This window comes from Platalea leucorodia, assembly GCF_965183815.1.
Source record: "Platalea leucorodia genome assembly, chromosome: 5".
Classification (NCBI taxonomy): Eukaryota; Metazoa; Chordata; class Aves; order Pelecaniformes; family Threskiornithidae; genus Platalea; species Platalea leucorodia.
In genome coordinates, this window is record NC_138827.1 from 51,895,083 (window position 1) to 51,921,435 (window position 26,353).

The window sequence follows — 26,353 nt, forward strand, 5'->3', positions numbered from 1 at the left end:
TAGCTTCAAATTGCAATAATTATCATTACTCACATTACAGGTGCACTTCAATGAATTCCAATTATTATAAAAGAGACCCAAAACCCCACAATTACCATTTAATAAGGAGTAGTCTTAGATATCAGTATTCGTTCCTACCTCCCCTTTACATGCCATGTTTTTAATTCTTGGTCAGATCAAGAGTACAAGATGTCTTTTATTATGGGCTTCCACTGCACCCACAGTTGCACCCAGGTTGTCCTTTTTAATTTAGATATAGCAGGTATGTCTTACAATAATTTATAATTTCAATAGTCTCACTAGCCAGAATTGAAAACTTCAAAAGATTTCACATACTAGTGACTTCAGATACCAGTCCTGGTATTGCTTTGAAGCAAAATTCAACTCAAAATATCTACCTGTGATCTAAAAATACTAAACCTTCAAGTAATCTGCCTTCTGAACTACAATTGTTCACCAAACAATCGCAGACCAAAGACAGGTTAGTTGGAGGGAGCCTCTGGGGATCATCTAGCCTGCCGCCTGCTCGATGTGGGTGTACTGCCAACACTAGGCCTGCGTAACTCTGACTTTGTCTAGCTAAGTCTTGAAAACCTCTGGTGATGGAGATTTTACCACCACTGGGCAACTCAGTCCAGTGCGGCATTACCCTTCCAGTGAGAAAAATCTTCCTTGTGTTCAACATAAACCTCCCAAGCAGCAATCTGCAGCTGCTGCCTCATTATAGCATCTGCCACTATGGGGAAAAGTTTGGCTCCATCATCTTTGCAATTCCCCTCTCCATTGCAGTAGGCTGCCTTATATCACCCCTTAGGCTTTTCTTTCCCAGATAAACAAGCCCTCAGCCTCTCCTTATAGTCCTCTCCTTGTAGACATCATCAAGAGCTACTGCTGTATTACCAGTAGTGTAACACAAGTACATCTGACCACTGAAATACAAAGGGGTGTGTGCATCTGTACGTGTGGGGAAATCACAGAAACATTACAACGCCTGCGCGTTTGATTTTTTCCTATAGCCCTTTAAATTACTTTGAGCATAACATGCATTTTAAATAAACCATATTGTGTCAAAATATTTCCAGGACTTGCAGACACATATGCACATACATTCTTTGGCACGATCAAAGCAAATACAGAGGTTCTTAATCCAATAGGATTAAGCAACATTTTACTGGCCGAATCTGTTCTGCTCCTTCACAGAACAGCTGCATACAACCACTGTACCCGGTGCATTGCTGTCGGGAGATTTACCATGTGAGTGAAACCACATTTGTTAGGAACATTATAGACTGCTTATAGGCTGGTAGAATTTGCTCAAAGTGAATCTTTTTTTGGCGTGGATTCCACCAGCAGATCTACAGCCTTACTTTAGCAAAGGTCTAGGGACAGTGATAGCCAGCTAGGGCCAGCCCTCTCTCCCATCCTCTGTGTTTTGCTAGGATATAAGTCAAGTACAGCTTATTATGAACACATTCGCAAGGCAAGCCTCCACAAGCTGCGTTTAGGACAGGTGACAGATGTTGCCCACAGCTGCCTCCTGTAATACCGAAATCAGCAAACTGGAGACAAACAAGGTCTCCTGTTCCTTCCTATGCAGAACATCAACAAAGCAAGAGTGTTTTATTGGCTCCAGGTGACTCAGGCAGGCTGAAGTATGAGACTTGATCATCTCTCAGACTCATAAGAATTAGGCCATCACAACAAAAGACGACTTTATCTGTAATCTTTTAGTCTGAAATATCTCCCATCCCTTTCACCTCTTCAGGAAGAAAATGAGGTTTATCTACAATTGGACAGGGTGCTACAGAATATAATCTAGGCTCCCTTTCCCACAAAAGGCTGGACTAGGTGATCTTTCGAGGTCCCTTCCAACCGGGGCTGCTCTATGATTCTACAGTATTCAAAGGAAAGGGCTATCACCCTATTCTCATCAGTGAATGTCAGGTTAATTGTTGGAAAAGAAGCTGCTTCCAAACAGCAAAGCCCGCATTTGGTCAGGTTCAAGACATACACTGCAAGCATCTCTAAACCAATTTTTCAGTCTCATATTTGCCTTTATCTTCCCCTACTTTCAGTGCTCCTTTTGAAACAAAATGTATCCTCTTCCCTTTAAACAAGCACACCCTTCAACCCCCCTCTACCTTTCCTCATTCTGTTATTCTCGGTCCCTTTATGTGCAGTTGGTGCCTCTTCTTCCACACAATTCACTCCTGTATCCTAACCCTTCTCAAAACTGCACAATTCCCTTCTCCGTTCACAGCTGTAGGTGGGTTCTCTCTCTTCTCATGCTTGTTCTCACTCTGCTTCTTCTGATGAAAGACAAAGTGAGTCCTGCTCAGTTGTCAAGTGTAAAAAGATGCCCACCAAATCCACAGTTCCTCAGGCCCGCACTCATGACATTTTCAGCAAATACAGCAAGATGGCCTGTCTCCACTCTTCCACTGAGATTTGGATGGTGATATATTACTGAAAGCCTGTCCGTACCTGATGCTGGCTGTAGGATCTTTCCAGCACATGCAGATCGTCCTCTCCCAAACACTTGTGTAGGAAACAACCTGCTCACACACACCAGTGCCTGACATGCACCTGTCCACAGGCAGCACAAAGAAATTGGGATGTCCTGTGGGATGGTGCTGCAGGGGACAAAGGAAGAGGGAATCTGTTTTCTGCATCGGAAGGGAGTGCTACACTTAAGGCCGCCCTTCAATTTCTGAGGCTTGCCAGCCAGCAAGTTCCTCAGGGGTGAGAGCTGCTATATTCTCCTGAAATAGGAAATGAAGTAGAAAAGAAAAGGCCTGATATCTAGATACTGCAACCCCCCCACCAAATCTACATAGCGTGCTGGGGGAAAAGGTACTGGCAAAAGGGAAGAAGTGTTTTTAGCTGTGTGTGCCACTCAAACTCTACCCATGTTCCTGCACTTTTCTTCGTCCTGGTATTGAAAAAATGCCTTTGAAAAAAACCTGTAATCAATATATGCTCTTGGGCTTCTCTTGGGGCTATTGCTGGAATTCAAGTAGAGGATATATAGCACTTTCAAAGGCACTTTCATATATTCTGACCTCTCAGCATAAAAGGTAACAAACCCAACTACAGGGATTCAGATCTGGTGGACCCTGGCTTCATTCCAGTACTTCTCAGGCTACTCAAATTGCAAACACAAAATAACATGTTTTTCTCTCCTTAAGGGCAAATAAGACAAAGCTGACCCAATTCAGCAGGGTTTCAAAAGTATTTATATTGAATTATTCCAAATCCCACTCAGAGAGGGACCGTGAATATTAATTTTTGTGTGCATGCACAATTTTAAATTGGCATTGCTTTAACATTAGTGAAACATGTTCTTGCTTTAATTGAACATAGTCTATTCCCTAATGAAGTAAGTATGCTATCTGGGGTTGAATAAGGCTATCCAGAGTTGACTATAAAAAAAAAAAAAAAATTAGGGTAAGAACATACTTGAGGATAAAAATTATTCAAAGAGTGTACCTATTGGTCATCCTCAAAAGACTTGAAAACATTTGCAATATTTGCTCTCTGCACCTTGCTGGCAGTTCATGCAGGGCCAGTGCTTACAGATGGACAATCTGGGAGCAGCATGAAAAATGCACTCATGCCAGAACTGAGCAGAGCTTTTTGACTTCCATTTGCCAAAGGAAATACTTTTAAATACTGAATGTAGGTATAAAAAAGATGTAGTGATGAAAAATAAACTGCTATCTGCAACAATACCATCTAACTGAAAGTTTTTTTCCTTAGGGAAGAAATCCCTGATGCTAATGCTAATGGTAATGCTAATAACTGTAGCTTGTACCATTAAAAAGACAAACCCCACTCTTACTTCTTTTCTTATTGCCTAGGTATTTCTCTTAAATACTTACTTCAACACAAAATACACTGCTGTTTGGTTCTTATACCTAAACGTAAGAAAGTGTCTGAGCTGTAAGCACCATCATGGAACATTTTTAAAAACAGTGGGAATTTTACTGCTTACACAAACACCCTCAGACAAAAAGATGTAAACTTATTACTCAAACTGCCAGAAATTATAAGACTATGTTCTTAGTAAAAAAGTACAAAATATTTGGTAGGATAAATTAGCTAGGATGCAATTTGAAAAGATCAGTACTGTGTAAACACAGTATTTTAAGAGGAGCCCAGTGAGAGAATAACTGTAGAATAACTGTAATTGTGCCTTAAGCCCTCAAGAGACAGATTTGATGGCCCGCACCTAATGGAACAAAGCTCAGTACAAAATCCCCTCAGAACCACAGGTTTGGGGGTGCAGGGATGGAACAGAGAGACGGGGGCAGAGAGAGAGTACAAGCGTGCACTCCATCAGGCATGTGGAATAGGTTCAGAGCAGGTTCATCATCTCAGCCAAAAGCATCAAACACTGGGGTAAGAAATCCCAACGATACAACATCTAAAAATAATTCAATCCCACTGAGAATTCTATTCATCTTATTTGGAAGTTAAGCAACTCATCTCTCTCACCCTGCCAAGAAGAAATCGCCACAGGAGAAGCGATAAATTCAGTAGGCTTTTGTAACTTCCTTCCATAGCTGCCCTGGGAAGGTACAGAAATTCTGACCCCCAAGTATTTTAAACTCGGGGATGGTTGTTCAGGGCAGCTTTGGCTTTGGGAAATGCTCAATCCGTGCCAAAGACGACAATTGTCTGTCTGTCCTTAATCTCAGTAGAGCAGCACGTGAACGGCCCAACAAGTTCAAAGACAGTCCAGGTGTGAACTACTCAACTCTAGCTATTGCTCCCCATAGATGCACTGATCCTTCACTTTGGAGAGAACAGACCATGCATAATAAATAATGATTGTCTTTGCTGTTTTTAAAGTGAAAGGTTAATTCGGCCATTAACTAATAAACTATATATAACTATAATATGAACTATCTATTGATAAAATGCAACGGTATTAGTGGAAGTTTCAAAGCACAAAAACCAGGGTAAAATGGGTCACAATAAAGGTTCATCTTATACACAGTGCTGTGGTTTGCAGCACCGTTATCTACATTAGGTATTTCTGGGGACAAACACATTGCATTTTGGAAGCTTGCAACACATCTTGAACATCTATAATTCTCAATGAGAAGCACTAATGCATTATTAATAACAGCAGGTGGGTAACTTCATTTACAGAGCAATGAGACTTGTTTTCTCTGAGGGGAAGGATTGGACGGGTACAAAGATAACACTCAAGTGAGTATGGACGACAGCAGAACTGCCTCCCAACTACTGTGTGTTGTTAGTACACAAAGCATTTTATTTCTTAAGTTGCTCACAAGTAGCTATCAAGAAAAAAAAAAAATTGTAGCCAAGTGAAAATGCCCTCCTGTGCCAGTAACGTTGTAAAGCTGTGGGAAGCAAAGAAGCAGGGGAAGATAGCCAGGTCATAAAATGGAAAGATACAACTAGCAGGATATACCAGGGATTAGGAGAAAACATGGTGAAGTTTACTATCCCAGGTAGAACAACAAAACCCCAATATAACTAGCAAGGAGTTGGAGAAGTTTGCTTATGAGCCCAGTAACGCTCATTATTAAAATATTAGCAGTGACTACCTTTGAAAAGGCTCTCAGCCACTCACACAGTAGCAAAGCAGATTAAACCAACTATACGTACACCTTGGTGGTAATTTAAAGAACAAGACAGTGACTTGCAACAGTCAAATTCCACCATCAACTCATCCAAAAAGCCTGGCACTATATCACTGAAGAGGTGGTTTGTGCACAGGCAGAGAACAATAAAAAACATGTTTGAATGTATAAACAAAGGATAAAGCACAATAAAAGTAAAGTGGTATTATGTAAATCTGCCACAGCTTTCACACTAATGCACCACTCTCTTCCAATCTTCTCGTCTCAGCAAGAAAACTAGAACAAAACTAAACTCCAGAAGTATAAACTGATTAAAGGCAGACAAGAGGGGGATTTACAAATGATATGTTTTAAAGACCCGACTATTTATTTTAGAAACAAAAGCAAGAAGGGATTATAGATGTATAAAACAAATAGAATGGAAATTAACTAAGCTCCCTGTGCACCCTGTTACATAAGAAAACCAAGGGGCAATTTAACATGAGAGGCAGCACATTTAACTGATTGTCAGGAGACCTTTTCTAATGCTATCTATAAATCAGCCTGTAGAATTCTCTACCACAAGATATTACACAGCCAAATTTTTTCAGCAAGATTAAAAAAGGATTATGTGTTTATATAAGGAAGAATAACATATGTAGCTGCATTAGTCAGGTTTAAAAATAACAAGAGTGAGCAATTATCATGCTTCAGGACACAAGCTGATCAACAGCAAGGATCAGGAAGATATTTTTCCCCTGATGGGACAACACTGCAGATTTGGCCAGATAACAATTTCAACCTTCCAATGAAAAATTGTCTACAGCCACAGGAGGGATGCAGAATAGGATGAACAAGTTTAAGAACAGTAATAAGAAAACCAAGGAAATGGAGAGGATACCACAACAGGGATACACTGATAATACATCTACTAATAAAATGTATCGTAAGATTGCATGTACTCTCCGTGATACCAGTCAAAATTACTAAAAGAATCAAATTTCCAAGTCACTGGGAATCATACTAAAAAATTCATGAAGGAACAAGAGCTACCAGATAGCTGGGGAGAGCTACATCAGCTTTTCAGATCCCAGTTCAGCAAGGTGTTCAGCATGGATGTGACTGGGAGCAGAGCCCGGCTGCCGAGCCCGGCTGCCTTCGTGGGAGCTGTCCACGTCAGGCACTAGCGTAAGAAAAGAGCATCCTTAAAAGCCCGTATGCAGGAATTAAGGAATAAAGGTCAGAAGTCTGTCTAGAGAATGACAAAACAATGGTGATAAACAATAAATATTCTAAGAAACAGGTCACCTGAGTCTATCAGAGTGTTTAATCAAACAACAGTTTGTCAATACATCAGCTGCAGCCGGTGAAGTACGTGGGGAAGCGACGGCCTCGAGCCTACCTCACTACGATTCAAGTGCCCGCATTTTTGTCTCTCCCTCAGGTCAGGAAGGAGGCAATAATTTTTGTGACCCTGGCTCTTTAGTCCCCTGGCACACAGCCAGTAAGCAGCCCAACATTTCAGAATACCTTTTGATAATACAACATACATACTAATTAGAAAAATTAATGGAAATGAACTTTGTCAAAGCTAGTAACACAAACCTGAGAACTGGCTGCAGGAATGTCTAAAAAGAGTAATTACGACAAATGATAAGGTATCAAGGTAGAAGAAAGGGTCCAACGGGATGTGGTGGGGATAGTGGCATGACTGCTTCTGTTTAACATCTTTGTAATGATCTGGAAGAAAAGTTAAACAGCACATTAATTACACTGAGCTATATTAAATTAGGAGGTGAAGCGAGGGCCAGGGAGGACAGAGAAATAACACAAAGGGTTGTGAGCAATTAGAAACTGATAACACACATTCCTGTGAACTTTAGTACCAGAACTTGGAGAATCAATTGAAGGGAATTAAAAACAGAAGAGCAAGAAAAGTGATAAAAGGGCCAGAAGGACTGATTTGCAGAGGATGCATTAATTAAACTCTGCATAACTTGACTAAGCCATGATTTGGAAGTGAAGAATAGAATGAGTCGGTACACATTTAAATACTATTAAACCAAGGACGACTGGAATGTGACCAGTGTTTAAAGCTATATACGTTCATAGTTCCCCTACATTAATTGCAGGGGAATTAGATAAAGTCAAGTTTACACCAAACATGAGAAAAATGTTCCTGCTGCTGAGGTCCACCAGACGGTGTCACAGACTGGATATACCCATCATCTGACTCAACATTAAAGTTCGATGCAGTGAACAAATCCGCTTTGGCAGAAAGATATTGTGAAGGTTATAGAGTCTATGAACAGTATTACCCCAGAATAAAAACACAGATGAGAACTTGGTGAGCATCCTGGAGATAGCCAATTGCCCATTTATACCTTCTGACACAAAATCCACGGAATAATAGGCAGCATACCAAAGCCATCACATCACAGGCAAATGATAAAAAATGAAAGCAGATTCAAACAAACGTGTTACAGTAAGAAAAGAGTGGAAAGTGGAAGGAAAAATGCTAATCTTACAATAGGGAGGACAGATTTGAGCACAGACAGTTTTTCACGAAGGATGCCATGATGCCTCACATTAATGTAAATCAACAATTCCATCTCTGCATTGGCGCTGATGCAGAATTAAAAATATGTGCTTGTATGCTGTCAGGTCACATGGCCAGAAAAGATTAGACTTGTCCTAACCTGGCAGCATGACGATAGCAGAGCAGTGCTCTGGAGAAGCAACAATCTTGCTGACTGCATAAAAGATGAGGCTGGGCAGCCGCGAGATCTCATCAAGCTTTGACCTTCACTTAGGCTGGCTGCATCGTCTTCTGTTCCATTTAGCAGTACTCTTAAAGAGCAAAGAGGCAGACAGTATTTCTATAGATCCAATTATACTCTCGACTAGAAACAAACCAAGGAAGGCAATCTGTAAGTATCAGTCTTCCCGTCATATTCACACAGGGTTCCTAAAAAAATAATTTTATTTACTTCAAAGATTGTGTTCTGGCTTTCCTATCTCATTTGCACTTGTTTCTTTGCCTCTTTCTCGTCTTTTTTTTCTAATAGCCAGCAGACACGGATGAATCATATATTATTTGTAATAACAACTCACTAACAACCCTACCCCAAAGAAACAAAAATTGGAGAGCGCAGTGCAAGTCTGAAGAGCGGTTTAGCAATTCCTCTCTACTATGCCACTGCAGGAGGTCTAAAGATTTGGATAATAAATCATATTTACCCTGGTCCCTCAATTCCAATGGCAGAGCAATGAGAGAATATGGTAGGTTGCCGCAGTGCTACCGGGGTTCAACAGTGCAACAGTAGGGAACGGGATGCACTGAGACTGAGACACTCTGCCAGGACATGGTGTGTGTGGGAAGGCAAAAAGCTGGTTTCTCGCCCACCTATGCGTCACGATGCCTACTTCTAGCCAGTTCCGTCTGCTTCCTATTTGTTCAGTCAAATAATATTCATTATTAAAAATATGACTTTTCCTATATATGCGTATCTATAAACAGCACACATCTGTCTATATGTAAGAAGACACACGCTTCCTCATCTCAATTTTCCTACCTTTCGTGCCCTTGCATTCTCTCTCAATATTCCACCCAGATACGCTTGGAAATTGTCAAACGGCAAGTAACACAACTGAACCTAGATGGAGACTAATGTTTTAACCGCAGACAACAATATTTGGGGAAATGGGGAAGAAAAAGAAAGGACAAGCACCAAGAGCTCTTATGTCTGTATGTATGCCTTCTGCTGTGCAAGGCATCAGCAGAATCCATTTTATCCCCCTTGGTGGGAGATAACCAGAACAAACACGTTCTACATGCTGGTCCATGTAGCGGTTAGTCCTGAGAAAGAGTATGTTTATAACTACTGAAATTCTACTTTTCACACAATACTAAATTAAACATATGTTTTTCCCTCCAGTGCACATGCAGGAGGTAGGAAGGCAAATTTCCTGAACTTTACATGTCAGCCCCTTGAAATAAGTCCCTCATTGACCACTGCCAGTGAAGAGACTACTTGAAAAATGTCTCGTCAAGGAAATGTTCGCTTAAAGGCCATTATGCTGTTATGAATCAAAATTCCAGATGCTAAACAAACGCCAATTAGCAGTATTAAAAAAACAGATGCCTTGTTCTGAGTGAGTACCACTGCCTGGCGTTTGAAAGGAAAAAGACCTGCACAGAACATGCTGGAAGCCACTGTCCTATTGAGAAGACAGCTTTTAAATAGCTCTTCTGAGAGGCAAACTTAAAAAGCTGTAAAAGCAACTTATTATGAAAGTCTCAGCATAATTTTCCATCAGTATGGAAGAAGGTTAAGCTGTCCCCTGCCTTAAGCTGCTTTCTGTTAGAAATCCAAGCAGTGAGTAGAAGAGGTATGGCACAGAGTCAGGTCCACGGAAAGAATAACTGAGACAGCACTACACTGCAGCTGCCTAGGGCCCTCCAAGCTATACTGTAGGTGTCAATGTTTGGAAAAACAAAAATGCAAGTTCTCTTATTATTAATCTCCTTTATATGTACAATAAAGCCCTGTCAAATAATGATGACCTCACGCACACACAAATTTAAAGCCATTATAGGCACCCCTTACATCCTTCATTTGAAGCTCTTCTCAGCCCACTGATCTGAGACTTCCAAGTCATCTTACCTACTTCTGAGAGCTGGGAAATTCTTAATATAAATCAAAGGAAGAAAGATGATTCCTCCCCATCTTATCATCCACCTATTAGATGTGTGCCAATCCACAAAGTTAACAGGGTATTTTATTTCAGTAGTTTTGGCTTGAGCTCATCTGTATTCTTAAGCAATCTGACTTCTAATTGCAGCTTGCTCTTTTAAACAGATCAGAAGTTGGCATGTTTTAAAACAGGGTGATCTCAGCCCCCACCTGCACCGCAACCTGCTAAGGAGTAACAGCATACAAATGGGTTATTCAGAGCAAAACCTACAAAGCCAGAAGCCTTGTCCCTATGAGAAAGACAGGAGGGTGCATTATGCTCCTGGGTATACAGGTGGCCAGGCAGACAAAGAAGCATAATACCAGCTACACGTGGCACAAATAGCTTCTTTTTTTTTTTTTTTTTTTTTTTTTTTTTTTTTTTTCTGGTTTATGCCCAAGAAAGGCAGCCATGTACTGCTTCTTGAGCCTATTTGCCAGAGTCCTAAAAGCCCAATACACTGCTGGGGAAATGAGAAACATTCTGCAAGGTTCTTGTTTTGAAAGGGAGAAAGAGCTAAGAAGCATTAGAGAACGATTAGAGAAGAATTAGAGAAACATTAAAACATTACTTGAAAGATAGGATCAACGTTTTAAAAAATGTACAAAAATGAGGAACACAGAAAAAAGGAGGCATATAAAATAAATAATACTGATAGTAATCAAACACTTCTGATATGTAGCTTGCAGTTGTTAGACAAAGACTACAACAAGGCATGTATACATCTAAAGGCTAGGGCAATTATAGATGAAGACAATTACGACAGAGAATTTCTTACAAATGAAGATGAGAACAGCTAGGACTTTTGAAGGCTCCCAGAGTTCAGAAATCCTCCTCGAACTGTGTAGACCATGGGCTCAGCATAAAAATCTCAGAACTTGAAATAACAGGATATTCTTGTGACAACTTCACATGCAACTAGACCAAGACCCTTTTTTCCCCAAGTACCACCCAGAAAACAGGTCACTGAAGTGACAGAGGATAGTTCATAGAATCACAGAACAGCTGAGGTGGGAGGGCACCTCTGGAGATTGTCTGGTCCAACCCCCCCACTCAAAGCAGGGTAAACTAGAGCAAGATGCTTAGGACTGTGTGGCCGGTCTGCTTTTGAATGTATCTCCAAGAATGGAGACTCCACAACCTCTCCAGGCAACCTCTTCAAGTGTTTGATCACCCTCACAGTGAAAAAAGGTTTTTCTTATGTTTAAACGGAATTTCTTATATTTCAAATTGTGCTCACTGCCTCTTGTCCACAGAGCCTGGCTCTGTCGCCTTTATTCCCTTCCATCAGGTATATATACACATTGCGAAGAATCCCCTCTGAGCTTTCTCTTCTCAAGGCTAAGCAATATGTTCTGCTTTAACTGCTACTTCAGATATTTTTTGAACTAGAGGAAAATGTGATTCATGGTCTTTCAATAGACATTAGAAGTTCAAGTTCTGTTCTGACAAGAAAGCCTTTACAAAAGAAATATTCTTCACAATGAGGATAGTCAAACATCAGAACAGGTTGTCCAGCAAGGCCATGCAGTCTGCATCCTTGGAGGTTTTCAGTACCTGACTGGAGAACACCCTGAGCAACCTGATGTAAGTTGGTCCAGATTTGAAGACGGGGATAGATCAGAGACTTCTAGATGTCCCTTCCAATCTATCTTATTCTACGACTCTGAAAAGGGACCAAGTATGGATACCCAGTATATTCACTGCCTCCTTGGTCCCTTTTTCAATTCCAATAAATCATGAGTTTTCAGGTTGCTTTAAACACCATCTATCCTATAGACTCTGACCAACCTTAATCCTTTTATAATTTAAGTAGCTCTCATTAAATCCTTGGCTGTTTTTTAATTTTATTTTTAAAATGTCATAATGTAGGATTTAATCAAAAACCACGTTTCACACACATTTGGATCTAAAGTGAGCTAGAAAGTGTGCTTAAAAGGGATGAGTGCTATCTAAAGCAAAGCAAGAACATATACACCACGGTACAGAAATGGTACTCATGTCCATAGAGAATATACAAAAAACCCCAACGTTCACTAGGTAATTCTTCTGCTGTTTTTCGTCAGGTTTTAAAGGAGGCAGATTACTTGCCAAAAATAAAGAGGGGTATGAAAATATTTGCAATATTCAAGTTACATATTTTAAAACACCAACAAATACTGTTAAAAAAACTACCGAGCACCTCATTTTAACTTGAAGCATTTGCCCTCAGTCTAATAATAGAAAGGCCTTTGTGCTACTGGATACACTGACCAAAGAGTGACACAAGCAAGAAAATCTGGACTCTAGCTGAAAAAGTCTCATGCAGATTCACAGCCAACCGAACTCACGACAAGAACTGAAGAACTAAAGAGCAATTAACACACCTGCAGAAACTTCATCAGCTTCCGAGTAAACTATAAAGACATTTCAATTTTTTATGTACTTCACTGGCATGAGGGAAAAATAACATGCTATCACCAACCTAAAGGAACTTTTTTCCTAGTCAAAATTGAATATGTAATGCAATCCCTGGCAGCAACTTCGAAAGTATTTATATAGGTCGCTGCCCACATTAACACTGAATTTTCACTATCTGCAACTTTAGATGAAGCCAGTGAAAGTAAGCAAGTTACAGATCTACCAGAAATCTCATTGATAATGCATGACAGTTGATAGCAATCCCTCTTGGTCAACTCGAAATATTAACTAAATAGTCTTTTTTTTTTTTTTTCCCCCCCAGAGCTTAGTTATACACTCTGATATTTTAATCTCCTCCTCCTATTCAATGAGAAAAATTCCTCCTTTGCAGGAAAGGCACACTTACTGGCACTTTGAAAGGAGAAGTATTCGAAGCATCCATGGAGTTGGTTTTCTCAGAGGTGCTGGTCCCGGAGATGCTCCGTCTGCGAGGAGATCTCTCTGCTGGGACCTCTAAGGAAGAGAAGAAAAAGAAGGTGAATGGGTGCCGGGGGGTGGGGAATAGTCAGGTTTTATGCTCTATAGGACAGACGTCTCAGTAAAGTTTCAAGTGCATTACTAAACTGCTGAATTACACTCACCTATTTTTCTATATCTTATTTACTTACTAAATTACAATGGCATTACCACTGACAAACTCAAGGTTATGAATCTGACTTGATTGTAGGCAATAGGCAATTAAAATCAAAAATGCTGGTAAAGATCAATAGCCAAACATAGTATTCTATTACTGTTCGTGAAACAGTATTCAGAGAATTTTTTTTTTTTTTTTTTTTTTTTAACATAAGCAATGCAGTAATTAACAGATAACTAAAATCAAGACACAGGGAAGCTCAATTTTAGTCACAGCTGAACACAATTTGAGAAAGGTCAAAGTTCGGTCTTATATGATCACACTACTTGCTCAAACCATGCAACCAGCAGAAGACTTATAACTGCCCGGGTAATATGACATATATATCTCTGCAGATAAAAAAAATAGGTCAACTTCTCCTCATTCTGGCAACATGACCTTACTAAGATACGACTTTGGCATCTTAAATCCATGCAGGCTGATCTGATGAGCACAAATGTTCATAAAAGACGCATATATATCTTTTTCTAGTATAAATACTAGAGTAATAGCATAATAAAGTATACACACTATTAAAAATCTCTACACAAACACACATATACTGTACATATATGCATTTTTCTATATAGCTAGATACACACATATATACACACACATACAGATACCTTTATCACAACTGCTGCCCATCTCCAGCTCAATTGCCAGACTTAAAGGAATCCAGCTTCACAAAACATCCCCCAGACCGGGGAGGGAAAAAATCACTTCCTAGCAGAAAGTCCATTGTTATCTTCTGAATCTTAAAGAAAGGGAGTAAGCCACGACTCCAGACAGTGACATTTTGACTCCTGCCGTTTTCCTTTCAAGAGACAGATGCAGCTTAAACTTCCATTTCTGTCCGCCTGGCCCTGGGGATCCGTGCTACTTCCACTTAAGAGAAAGCTGGGTCTCTCCGTTCCCCCTCCCTTCCCACGGCTTGCAGAGAGCAAGCGAGCAAGCGAAAAAGAAACACACAGGACTGCAGCTATTCAATCAATCGCTCCGACTGCACATCCTCATTAGTTACTTTCAGGCTATTAACAGACGCCCAACTGCCGGCTTCCCTCCGCTACAGAAAATTTCACTGTATATCCTGATTCACGGCAGCAAAAAAAGGTTTACAGAGATAGACAGCCAGCTGGTACCACGAGAGCAGTGTTTTCCTCAACATAACCGAAGAAAAAAAATGAGGAAAAGCCTTCTTCAGGGATAACATTACTTGTGATGCCTTTGCATACCGGATTTTGATTTCACCAGTTATAATACGTATCTCCCATGGATGCTTGAAGAACGACAAAATGGAGCATACGGAACGAGAGGCTAAGGAATCTGGACCCTGCAGTATTAGTGTCTCACACTGTAGATATTTATCTTTTAAAAAAACAAACTGCTAACATTCAGCCTTTCGATCTGCTTGTAACCATCGACAGGGAAAGAACTGCTAAGAGGGAGAACAGCCTCCTAAACTGGGCAAACAAAGTCTAACACACAATGTAGCTACCACTGGAAAATAGGCAGGGCACAGCTGCCCGCTGCTGACCACCAGGACGATGCACAAGCCCTGCTCGCACCGACTAAGTAAATCATGGTCTGTCAAAGCTTGCAATAACTGCGATAGAGCAATACCACTTTCGGGGAGATTTCTCCTTCGGCTGATGAGCAGCATCGGGCACTTTCTCTTACAGCTAAGGAGGCATCGCCTGTTCCACTGCTGGAGGGTAAGTCCCTGTCAGGGCACCTTTAGAGAACAAAGTGCTTGGAGCAGGGCCAGGGCTAGACCAAGGTTTTTGAATACTGGTCAATCCCACCATCTCAGGAGCCTTGGCAGAGGTTGCTAGTTTTATCTGAAGATGCGCTCTTTTATGCCGCCAGCCTCCTCCCCCTGCCTCTAAGAAGGGAAACTTATTTTCTGCAGCACCTGTAAGTACTGCTCTCCCAAAGAGAGCTGTATTATGTAGGATTTAAATGACTGCTTCTGCTGTTCTCACTGTAAATGTAATGAAAGCAAGTGGGAGTGATATATTCACTTGGAACTGGGGACTAAAGCGAGCACCTTTTATTTTACATCGAATAGTAATGCGTAATGTAATAGGTTTGGCTTTCTCCACTTCTCGCACACAGGAAATCACATCAAAGCTGCTTCAGTAATTTAACACAGTCTGTTAACTTTGCTGAGTCATAAATGAAGACAGGAGCCTGAATTCCCCACTGTTTTCAACACTAGGTTCTGCAGGAGGGGTGGTTTAGGAAAAAGTTTATGTTTAAACCAAATGGAGTTGAAAAGGTACAACAAGGAACACGCCTGGCTCTCCTTGCCTTCCCTCTTCCCCCCACATCCACCCAGCAGCAATTCAAGTTCTCTGCAAATAGAACACTGAGACTCCATCAGTAAAAATGAGTTTCTACCATTCTCAGACCATCAGAGAAATGTACCAAATGGGGAAGGGATTCACAAGGTGCCTGAAATGAACTAAAAATAAAACTACCTTTCCCTCTCTTCTCCTTCTAAAAAACAAGAGCAAACAAACAACATGGCCAGTTCCCAGGAAAAAGAAGACCTAGATATAGCAAAATTGTCGAGATATGTTAACTGGAAATGAAAAGCTAAAGCAACCTGCTATGATGCCCATAGAACAGTATTTTTGCTGAGTCGTGTAAAAAAAAAAAAAATCTATACTGTCACCACCAGGCAAAAAATTAGACAGTTCCCTCCCCTGCTCCACAAGTAATGCTAGAGGCTACTCCTGCATAATCTTCACCTGCTGTAAAAATCAATGCACCTCTCATCGGCTTAGTATTAAATTACAACTGCTTTCTGCATTGCTCACTCTCAGGGACCAAGACTACAGATAAATCACATTGTTTCTGTGGATAAACAATCTGAAACCCTTTTCATCCACTTTCAATTTCTGGGAAGAAAAGGGAAAGAAAAAAAAAAGGTAGACAGATTTTCCCCTTTTCAACCTTAAAAAAAAAAAAAAAATCCATCAAGCAAATGAGTTGTAAACATCCCTATGGGACACTTTTAATTTATCACCTCATAGACTGGTGATATGCAGTAATATTTATGTAAATAAATATTTATGCAAATAAGTACTTACACAAATAAATATTTACACACTACATAGAAATAGTCAGTTACCAATTAGCTGAGCCAATTACTCAGCCATGGCAGATGCCTCTAAAGAGGGAACTGCCCAAGGATACAATGAAGGTAGGGCCCTTTCACATCATCATATTGCACCACTCTGCCCTCTGCAACACCAAAGCTTGTTTTGTTGGCCAGAAGGCAGGTTTGTGTAAGACAGGTGCCACTTACTACTATGAGTAGTGGTGATGATTGACCTCCTTTGAAGGCAGCTGTCTTGGCCACAGCAAGGTAGCCTCAATGACCTCCAGTCAGGATGCAGGACTTGATCTGAATTTCCTATTGCTGGGTGCTCCGGCCACTTGAAATCCAAAACCTCGCTGTTGTGGGAATTTGTATTCTGATGTGAAGAGCTTTTTCTCAGAGTGGGAGAAGTAGAGATGAAACAAACCTCCCAGCTTTGCAGGATGGTGCTTGCTACTCTATCTCCATTTTTCTAAATTAGAAATGGATTGGAGAAGGGCAGGAAAAACAATCAGAAACAAAGAAACATCCTCAGGGGTTACAGTGAAAAGAATTAAGTTACTGAACTTGCAAATAAGGTCACAGAAACAAAGATTACAGGGGTGTCCATGATTTTGCAAAGAGCAGTGCAATGAAACTACTGCACGGTCTCAGTGGAACTTGTGTGCACCTTCCAGGCTGGGCTTGTGTCCTGCCAGGGCTGGCAAGAACATCTCCAGATCTGAGTTCCTGCTTATGAAGTCCCGGAGGTGACTCTAAAGCAGTCCCAAAGACCTACCTGGAGATGCAAAAAGGGGTAAAAGCATGCTGGCAAGTATAACTCTTGTCTGTCATTACTCGTAAGGGGCTGGTACTCGTCTCTGTCACAGTGAACAACAGATCAGACCATCTACTCCAGGCTGGCAGGTCCTACAGGTCTATAATAAAGTTCTCAGCCTGGTCACATTCTGCACACCAGCCTTTTTATCAGTTGTGACTTTTAGCAGTTCATAATAATCAATCAATCAAAAGTCACAATCAGTAATCAAAGTCACAATTTTATCAGTTGTGACTATTAGCGGTTTCTAATAACACATGGCTCAGCACTGGCCAATTATCTGCTACAACATCCTTCACTCTGATATGCAAGAAAAATTTGGATTTGTGAAAGGCTACATTTACCATCCACTGAAAAAAAAATTGTACTACTCACAAAAAATTAATTAATATTTCTTTCCCAAGACACAGATTCTGTTGAGGGGAAATAAAAAAAATCCATCCTCAAATTCATTCTCCAAATATCTTTATTTGATATCTTTGTGTTGTCTTTACTAGGCAGGGGGCAGACTGTTGGTTTATGTTATCTACTGGTTAGGAAAATAAAAGAAAGATACAATAAGATTTCAGGGATTGGGACTTCCTTTTGTTTTGTCTGCATGCATCCTGATATGATGGTACCTTGGTCTGCGACTAGAGGGGATAGAGAATATGTTTCATAAAAAGAAATCAATTCATTCTGCCTCTCAAGTCTTGCTTAATTACAGGCATTTGAAAAATACAAAACCAGTTCAATACGACCAATTACCTATCCAGAACCAAGTGTTCCCAAAGACTGCCTCTCAAGGGCACTTGTATTAAAATGTCCCTAGCTGAAAGAAAACAAAACCCCACCCAAATATTTTCACCCCCTCCATACAGCTGCCTTGGCACTACTCCCCATGAGAAAACAGCAATTGCTGCTGGTCAGAGCCTTAGCTGAACAATCCAACAATCCTGCAATTAGCCTCTTGTCTGAAGGAAGGATCAATAAGCTACACATACCATACCCCTTTTTTTAAGCAGAATTTGTCATTGTTTTAAACGTTGTAGCACTCATGCAGCAATAGTTGCCACAGTGGACCAACGATCTAAATGTTTACCTTTTATCTATGCCATTTTAGAAATTCACCTGCCTGGACAGGTTATTCTACATTTCAAATATGGTAATGCCTAGAGGCCTCTCACCAGGATGCAGCATGGCCAGACTGAGTACTGAACAGGCACCATTTCTGCCCCAAAGAGTTTACAGTCTTAACTTGAAACAAGGCACTACGAGAGCGTGATAAAGCCTACACGGGAAGGAGGAAGGAAGAAGTACGTTAAGAAAATAAGACATGCAAATTAAGTAAGTTACCGTTTATGGGCCTCGGGGTACTTATTTCTTTTTAGCATAAACTTATACTAAAGTAATTATCCCCAGATAAATAACTGAATCCTAGGGGGTGAAAAGAGTATCTTGAGGAAGGATTTGGAAAAAAACCCCAACAAAACAACTTTGTTATTGAAGATTTGTAAGAACAGGATAGACAAGTGTTTCTCTCAAAGAGGACAGACAGAAGAGACCCTAGTGGGGATGTGGCAATGGACTAGAAAGGACTGAAGGATTTCAAGGCCTCCTTCAGCACTATTTGCTACTCTGTCAAAAGGCCAATTAGTCTTACGGATTAACTACAAAAGAAATACAGAATAAAAACCTGCAGCACTTGACTATTTGTGACTTAGTATTTCTTTTACAAACACACTTAAAGAAATAACGGGCTCAAATCTAAGCTTGGAAGAGTTGGAGCACTTACGGGTTTGCTGTTGGCAGCTAGTATTTGAAGATGTTATTCAGAGATGTAACCACCAGTTGAGTGGTTTACTACAGAGACAAACAGAGATTCAATACTTGTTTCACAGACAACAGGAACTACAGAGCTTGTTGTACTTTACAAAGACAGTACACTAAAACTTTTGGCTTGTAGGGCAGGAAAACAAACCAGAACAGAGATACAGCCTTTCTACTTTGCTATATTTTTATTAACTATTTTAATTTTGAGTTGCTGATCACCTACCACAGCACACAAATAATGAAAGTGCTTGTTTGACCCTAATGGTTTGGCCTCCTCCTGTATTCATATATTAAAACTAAACCAAAACAAAAAAACCAAACAAGAACAAAAAAAACCCCCACAACATCCACATATATATATATATATGTCATTTTAAAAAATGTCTTATATGCATGAATGAATGTTCATCAAGTGGGAATATTCAGCTGGGCCACTAATTCAAGTACTTTCATCCCAAATAAACTACTGTGTTGAGCCTATTAAGAAGGGAGTATCTAATTCACTTTTAGAGCCTTTTAAAAATAAATAAGCATTTCACCAAGTACAAAAATTCAACATGCTCCAAGGCAGTTTACGATATACCAGTACAGCATATACATTCAGTAACATTATGGCATTCACAACTTTGTTAAGAGAGAAGAGACTATTTTCATCTCATTGTCTCTTTAGGTTTGTTTCAGAGTGCTCATGTGATGGCACTAATGAGACAGCACTAACGAGGAAGATCTCATTGGGTGCAGTCAGTATTTACTTATAGTTTCTTCTACCCTGGTGAAAATACGTATCAGCTGACAAAATTAGAGACAGTAATAGAAAGCAGAAAGATAGAAAGCGTTAGGAGATGCATAAGAAGGAACAAGAAGCAGCAATGTCTGAACAGCATCTTTCAGATGATTATTACCTAATGAATTAGGAAGCCTCATATAAAAATAAATAAAAATGTTAATGTTTTATCTTGGAGTAAGCATTCTCTCTCATTTTGCTCACTTGGGGAGAAGTCAGACTGGGGCCCAATTCACAGACTGTCATAAAAATTTAACTGAATGCCTATGTAAGAAGCTTAGGGTAAAAGCAAACTCAAAAACCCCCATCTGTTTTAAGTCCCGAAGTCCATGTTCGCGTTCTGACTAAAATAAATGATACGAATTCTACAAGGTATAACTTAAAGGAGAAAACTGAAATTTGCAGGGATAGCTTTTCCACATTTATCAAGACAGGGGAAAGCAAGCCACAAGAAGATACATCAGAGAGAATGCGACCAAGTCACAGCATACTAAATTGCACAAAGCTACGAAGCCTGGAAAGGGAAATACAAAGGAAACTCTGCAAAGCTCACTTGCTACAGAACTCCATCATCAAACAACTGCTAGATACCAATTATGATCAAAAACTCTCCCAATCCATTAGCAGGGATTTTAAAAGAAGATACTGTGCTTTACTAGGGATTGAGTTGATCAGACAAGTCTTGCAAGATGATCCAGGTAAATATCAAAGATTTTTAATTTACAGACAGGTAATTCTGTTGGTGTTAGATGCTTGCATTGTGCTAGCATGTAAAAAAAGTGTAATTGAATTAGTGCCCAGTTCAGAAGGTGCTTAGCAAGCAACCTAAATGACAGTTCAAGTCATTCATTCCTAAAGGACTTTACAGTCTGAAAGACAAGACCTAACATGCAAAGCAGATGAATATACAGAGGAGGCTGGAAGAAAGGGCAAGAATATCATAGGAGATAATAATTTTTGGCTTTCAAGTACTGACTCTCAAAATTTCTTTTTGCGGAATGTTCTGAGGAAACTGTATGTGGCATTTAGTGAGTACAACATCAGCTGTTATTACTGATGCATTTGCTTTGAGGCGGAGGAACGAATCCTCCAGCTCTGCGAACGTGAGTCAGAAACGAAACAGATGCACATCCCTAAACCGTTCAACATATCCTCTGCATGATGTGCGTGGCCATACAAAATTTGGAATAGTTGCCCCTTTTTAACCTCTCCTGATGCATCAGCCTCTAAAGCCTCCTTTAATGGTTGACTCTATGCACAGCAATACAAATTGCCTGGACAACTGTGCCAACACAAAAGCAGACACAAGGAGCTACTGCACATGACCTGGAGATGCTGATGTCCTCGTTAGTTCCTAATGATCTTGGACTGCCCCTGCTAATTCAAATTACCTTGTGTTTGCTGCAGAGAGATTGCACACAGACAATTAACGCAGATCAGCTGATGCATGGCAACTTGTTCCAGCAACGTAATTTGTTTAGAGGCTTATGACTTAGACACACATTAGTATGATATCAATATTTATTATCCTTATTATTAAATAACAGCCTTGAGCCATGGCTTTCAAAACCAATCTTTTTACTTTCCACGAAAGGGCTGTGAATCGAGGCATTCTCTATAAAGCAATCCTTTGCTCTGGTTATCAGGATACTCTCACAAGTGACTGGCTCTTGGACACATCAAAGATCAACAGCTCTTCCCTGTTCCTCTCAATGGGCCAGAAGGCTGCTCTCAGCTTCAGTACCTCTTGCTCACTATGGCAGGATTTTGCCCCCGCGCAATGAGAATTATTGTTATGGACACACAAAAAGTGCCAATGTACTGTAGACATTTGAGGGATGCCACTAAATGTTAAATATGGCCCCAGAGTTAAGACACCATTTGGGAACTGGCATCTCTTTAAGATCAAAGAAAAAAAGATAATTTAAGTACTTGGAAGCCAAAAATGCTACCTTCAATAGCTCAGCTTTGTGACACCCTTCAGACTCCAGGCTGAATAAATACTTCCTGGTGTCTCTGGGGTGAGATTTAGGAGACATCTTGAGGATCTCCTCGTTCAGAACAAAACGTGAACACAGGCATACGTGTAAGGTGGCAAAAATGGCAGTCTCTTGAAGAGCAGCACCGGTGCCCAGCCTGTGCATACTCTTGTCCCTGTTCACATCTGGTGCGATATCCCCAAAGAAGGCCACAGCACATAGCGGTGAAGTGTTAGCAAATCGAAATAGACTCTGTGGGAGTCTCTTATTTTCCTCCCACATTCTGTACTGTTCTGGACCTGCTAAGTAAGAGAACTGCTTACCATAGAGAGACTAGGGTAAACTCTCATCTACCGAAAAGAGCACAGCCACACCAGGTACCTGACCTTGGTCTGGATGGAGGACAACAAAACTGGGGAGGAAAAAAAAGCCTCCTACTGTATCTTGAGGAAAAAAAAAAAAAAGATATTATAGCAGATATTATAACAAACATTTTTTCAATTAGTCCACAGGAAGGAAAAGGGGCACACATATCAAGCAGCCCATCTGAGCAACTCAGTACCCGGAAATTATCAAAATAGAAAGAAAACAGATTGCATCCTGAGAACAATAGAAACCATTAAGGAGAGAGATGGAATAATTTGTGGAGATGGGATTAAATGAACAGAACCAAATAACAACAGTTTGACATAGCAACAGCTTGAAGGGAAAAACGAAACAATAATCAGCTTCTATGTGTGAATTCAGTTTAAAACATTTTCAACCTCTTACTGGTATTTACGCTGGACTATAAATAAAAGAATAGTTTCAATTTTCTACCTGAATGCAGTTGAACTAATGTGTAAGTATCCAGAAACAGAGCACAGGATTGTTTGATTGTGCTACCTAGATTTAATTTCTAGGCTAGAGAACTATCTGATCCCATGGCTGAAATTTTTATTCTAAATGAATCTAAACATTTTTCTTAAGAAGAAAAACTTTCAGCAGTCTCCTCTCATTTATCTTACTACCATCGCACACTTGAGAAGTTAAGCTGTAGGCAAGCTGACAGAAATGAGTGGAAGTAGACTGAACACAGGGATCAGCTGGTCAAATGGCACAGAGAAGAAAAACAGACCAGTAAGTAACATTGTTTAGTCCAGAAAGATTTTCTGCATGGCACATGCCCATTTATAACTTGACCTTTGCCCAATGTGTTTGCAACTATTTCAAACAGATTGTAACCAAGTTTAATTAACAATTGCATACCGCTTAAAAGCTTTTAAAAAGAAATAACAGGTAACTGAAGGACTGAAGAAATTAAGTGCCAGTGAAAGTAGTAAAGGCTTCCCAGCAAAGTGTTTAAAAAAAAAAAAAAATACAGTTAGTACCCTACCGTACCAAGAAACGAGAGAAGGCTTTTCTCATCTTCTGTGCTGCTATCCAGCCATTCGGCCACATCACCAGGAGAAAGAAGACTCATTCTCCAGCCAGAAAACTTTTCCATACAGAAAACAATAAGTGAACGAAGCAGGGTAGGAAGGGTGGGGAGGAGCTGATGGTCTTGGGATTCCAGTACTCCAGTTATTGTCTACACTGACAACATGAGAGCGTGGTCCTGCCCTGTTCTCTCAACCCTACATCTGACAGCCAGCCCGGACTGACAAAGCAGGCATGGGTGGGAGCAGTAAGTGGGATCTGTACTTCTTGTCCCTTTGTGTCAGGTTTCAGTCCAAGCAGGAACAGAAAGAAGGCAAAAAAGGGGAGCAGGGGGAACCGAGGTTTTAAAATCCAAAAGAGGTAGCAGGTTATGATAGAATCAGTTTAAGTAAAAAGAAGAAAAAGGTCTCAGTGCTGAAGAAGCCCAAATAAGTCAGCACAATAGCTCATTAGCTAAGTGTAATATATCCCTATCATTCCTTATAGTGTTGGCTTTGTTTGTAGGCTCAGGTATTATGCTTTATGCTAAAAGAAAAAACAGCAAGCTTAGAGGCAATTTAAATACCCTCCCCATTACTGAAGAGCCTGCATTCCCCTGTTTACAAGCCCCTTCCTGCTAAAGCTATTATAGCAGCATCCCAGCCTTTCTTACAATGAATTTGTTCATGCAATGGCAGGTTGATCAATCTGTGAATAGGAAGCTCCCACCCCTCCCTCTCCCCTCCTCCTGCATGGCGGCGGCATTGATCGGCAATAATGGAATCTGCTTCTGACTGCCAGCAGCAGCATTAGAGAGAGGGGAGCTGCTCCTCTTCATCAGCGCCAAGCAGCAGTCACAGCCCCGCTGGGCTTCAGCCTCGACTGCAACAGGGCAAATGAGACAGAGGTAAGGAGAGAGCAGCGTTCTTGAGGGTTCACACAAGTCATCAGTGCTAACGGTCGGTTATTTATTTAAAAAAGAAAAAAAAAAAAAGATAAATGGGAAATAATTCTGCTCTGGCTAGACAGCGAGCTTGCTCTGCACAGCTTTGCAATGAAGACTTGTCATTGTGACTTTATGAAGGGTCACATTTAATTGTACAGGATTTATAGCATATGATTTATTCTACACAAAAGAGCATTTTACAGGTTTACACATGCACGAGCAGAGACGAATCCCGGTAAGTGAGGGACTCCTGGGCCCCACAAATCAAAATTGCCTTTGTCCTCAGGGGATGGAGCTGATGCTCTGATCAAACTGCACTCTTTAAAGAGACAGCCGCCTTTTGTTCACCATTTTCTGAACCTGTCTTTATTTTAAATAATTTATACAGTTGCCAATCCCTATTACAAACTAGGACACTTGCTGACCACTGACTAAAACCCAAGCCAAAACAGCAACAACAAAAAGCCATTAGATCAGCAAAGCGAAGAATTAGATACCAACCAACAAATGAAGAAAAAAATAGCTATCAAGTCCCAGCAGGGAAGAAAATTCCAATTACTAAGACAAACTGTAGCAAGTATTGTTTGTGCAGGACAGATATTTTCATAAAACACCTGCCAAGCAGGGCAGATGCTATACAGAATTCACAATTAATGAGGGAACACGGGACAGACAGTTCAGGAGTGAGATACCACAGCAGCATGGAAGAGTTAGCTGAGCTGTCCTCCTGTTCACACTGACGAAGTACATGCCTCCACCCCCGATATGAACAGAGGAACAAAAAAAATCAGAAACATTTCCGACATAATATAAAATCCAACGATAGAAAGACAGCAGATATATTTTCCATCTATGCAAAAAATAGCTGATTTTTTTGACAAAATGAGCTTTTCCAACAAATTTTACTGTGTGTGGGAGGATCATATTTTGTCCAGCTTCTACAAGTAGAATCTTTTCTTTAAGACTGTGCAAACCGATGACATAAATCTAATTGCAATAAGAATAGAATTAAAGAACTTTTAGCTATTTTCTTTTATCTGGTTGGTCAATATGAAACAAAAATTTCACCTCCTTCCTTTTAGTTTTCTGTGAAACAAATACGGCGCTCAAAACTACCTGACTGTCCTTCCATTGAAAACTGGTTTAATTTGCAATATTAACTATCAACCTCATAAATAATAGGTTCTAGAGAAAATAAAGTTAAGAGTATTGATTTCCCATGAATGCTTACCAAATTTGCATCCTTTCTAGAAGTACAGATTGTGTACAGATCCTGTTTTCCTCCTGGCTGTCTCATCTTGTATCATAATTTAGCTTTATTCATCCTTTTCAATGTATTATAATGTTCATGAAAACAGGGGAAGTATATTAAATATCAAATACAAAACTGGCTTATTGGAATATTTTAAAATATGGGAACATTAAAAACTTTGTAAAAAATGGAGGCAGAACTAGTGAAGACTTCAGTCAGAAAGATGTAACTAGGAACTGAAATGGCATTGAAGTTTTTCATATGCAGACCTCTCCGGTGCATTAACATTCCTGGGGCAACACACAGAGGGGAAAAAAACTGCATAAATACTTCCCTACTACTAATCTCCTTTTTGTGTGGTTTAACAGGACACAGTATCATGCAGGAAGCCTGTCTGCAATGGACTGTCACAAGGTGGAGACATGCATCAGAACAAAAGCATGAATTGAGAAGTCCTTGTAAGAAAGTAAGTCACGAACACACCCCCATTAGAAATCCAGGAAATTTAAAGCGATAGATAGATGCAGAAGAACCACTGACATTTAGAAACACCAAATCCATCAAATTTTGAAGTAGAAATAATGATTACGATCATCTAATCTGACTTGAAACACCTTTAGAACGTCACCCAGTGACTCTCATCCATTCATTGCATTATTTCTAGTTGAACAAAGACACGTCTTCCAGAAAAAAAGGACATCCGATTGTAAACAGACACTGCAAAGGCATAAAGAGCCCGTCTGTTGCCTTGGTAAGCTGTTCCAATGGTTAACTCCACTCGTGCTTAGCAATTTGCTCCTTAGTTCCAAGAATGAATTTACTGAGCCTCATCTCCCAACCACTGGGCACTGG

General features: G+C 40.3%; 1 protein-coding gene across 1 annotated transcript in view; it reads right to left on the bottom strand.

Annotated features, from left to right (window-relative positions):
• RASAL2 (RAS protein activator like 2) overlaps positions 1 to 26,353 on the bottom strand; it is a gene marked incomplete at its 5' end in the record, with an annotated part of 188,534 nt that overhangs the window by 42,568 nt on the left and 119,613 nt on the right. The window contains one exon of the mRNA XM_082311672.1: positions 13,138 to 13,244. Coding sequence (XP_082167798.1) covers positions 13,138 to 13,244 — 107 coding nt within the window. The remainder of the gene's footprint in view (positions 1 to 13,137; positions 13,245 to 26,353) is intronic.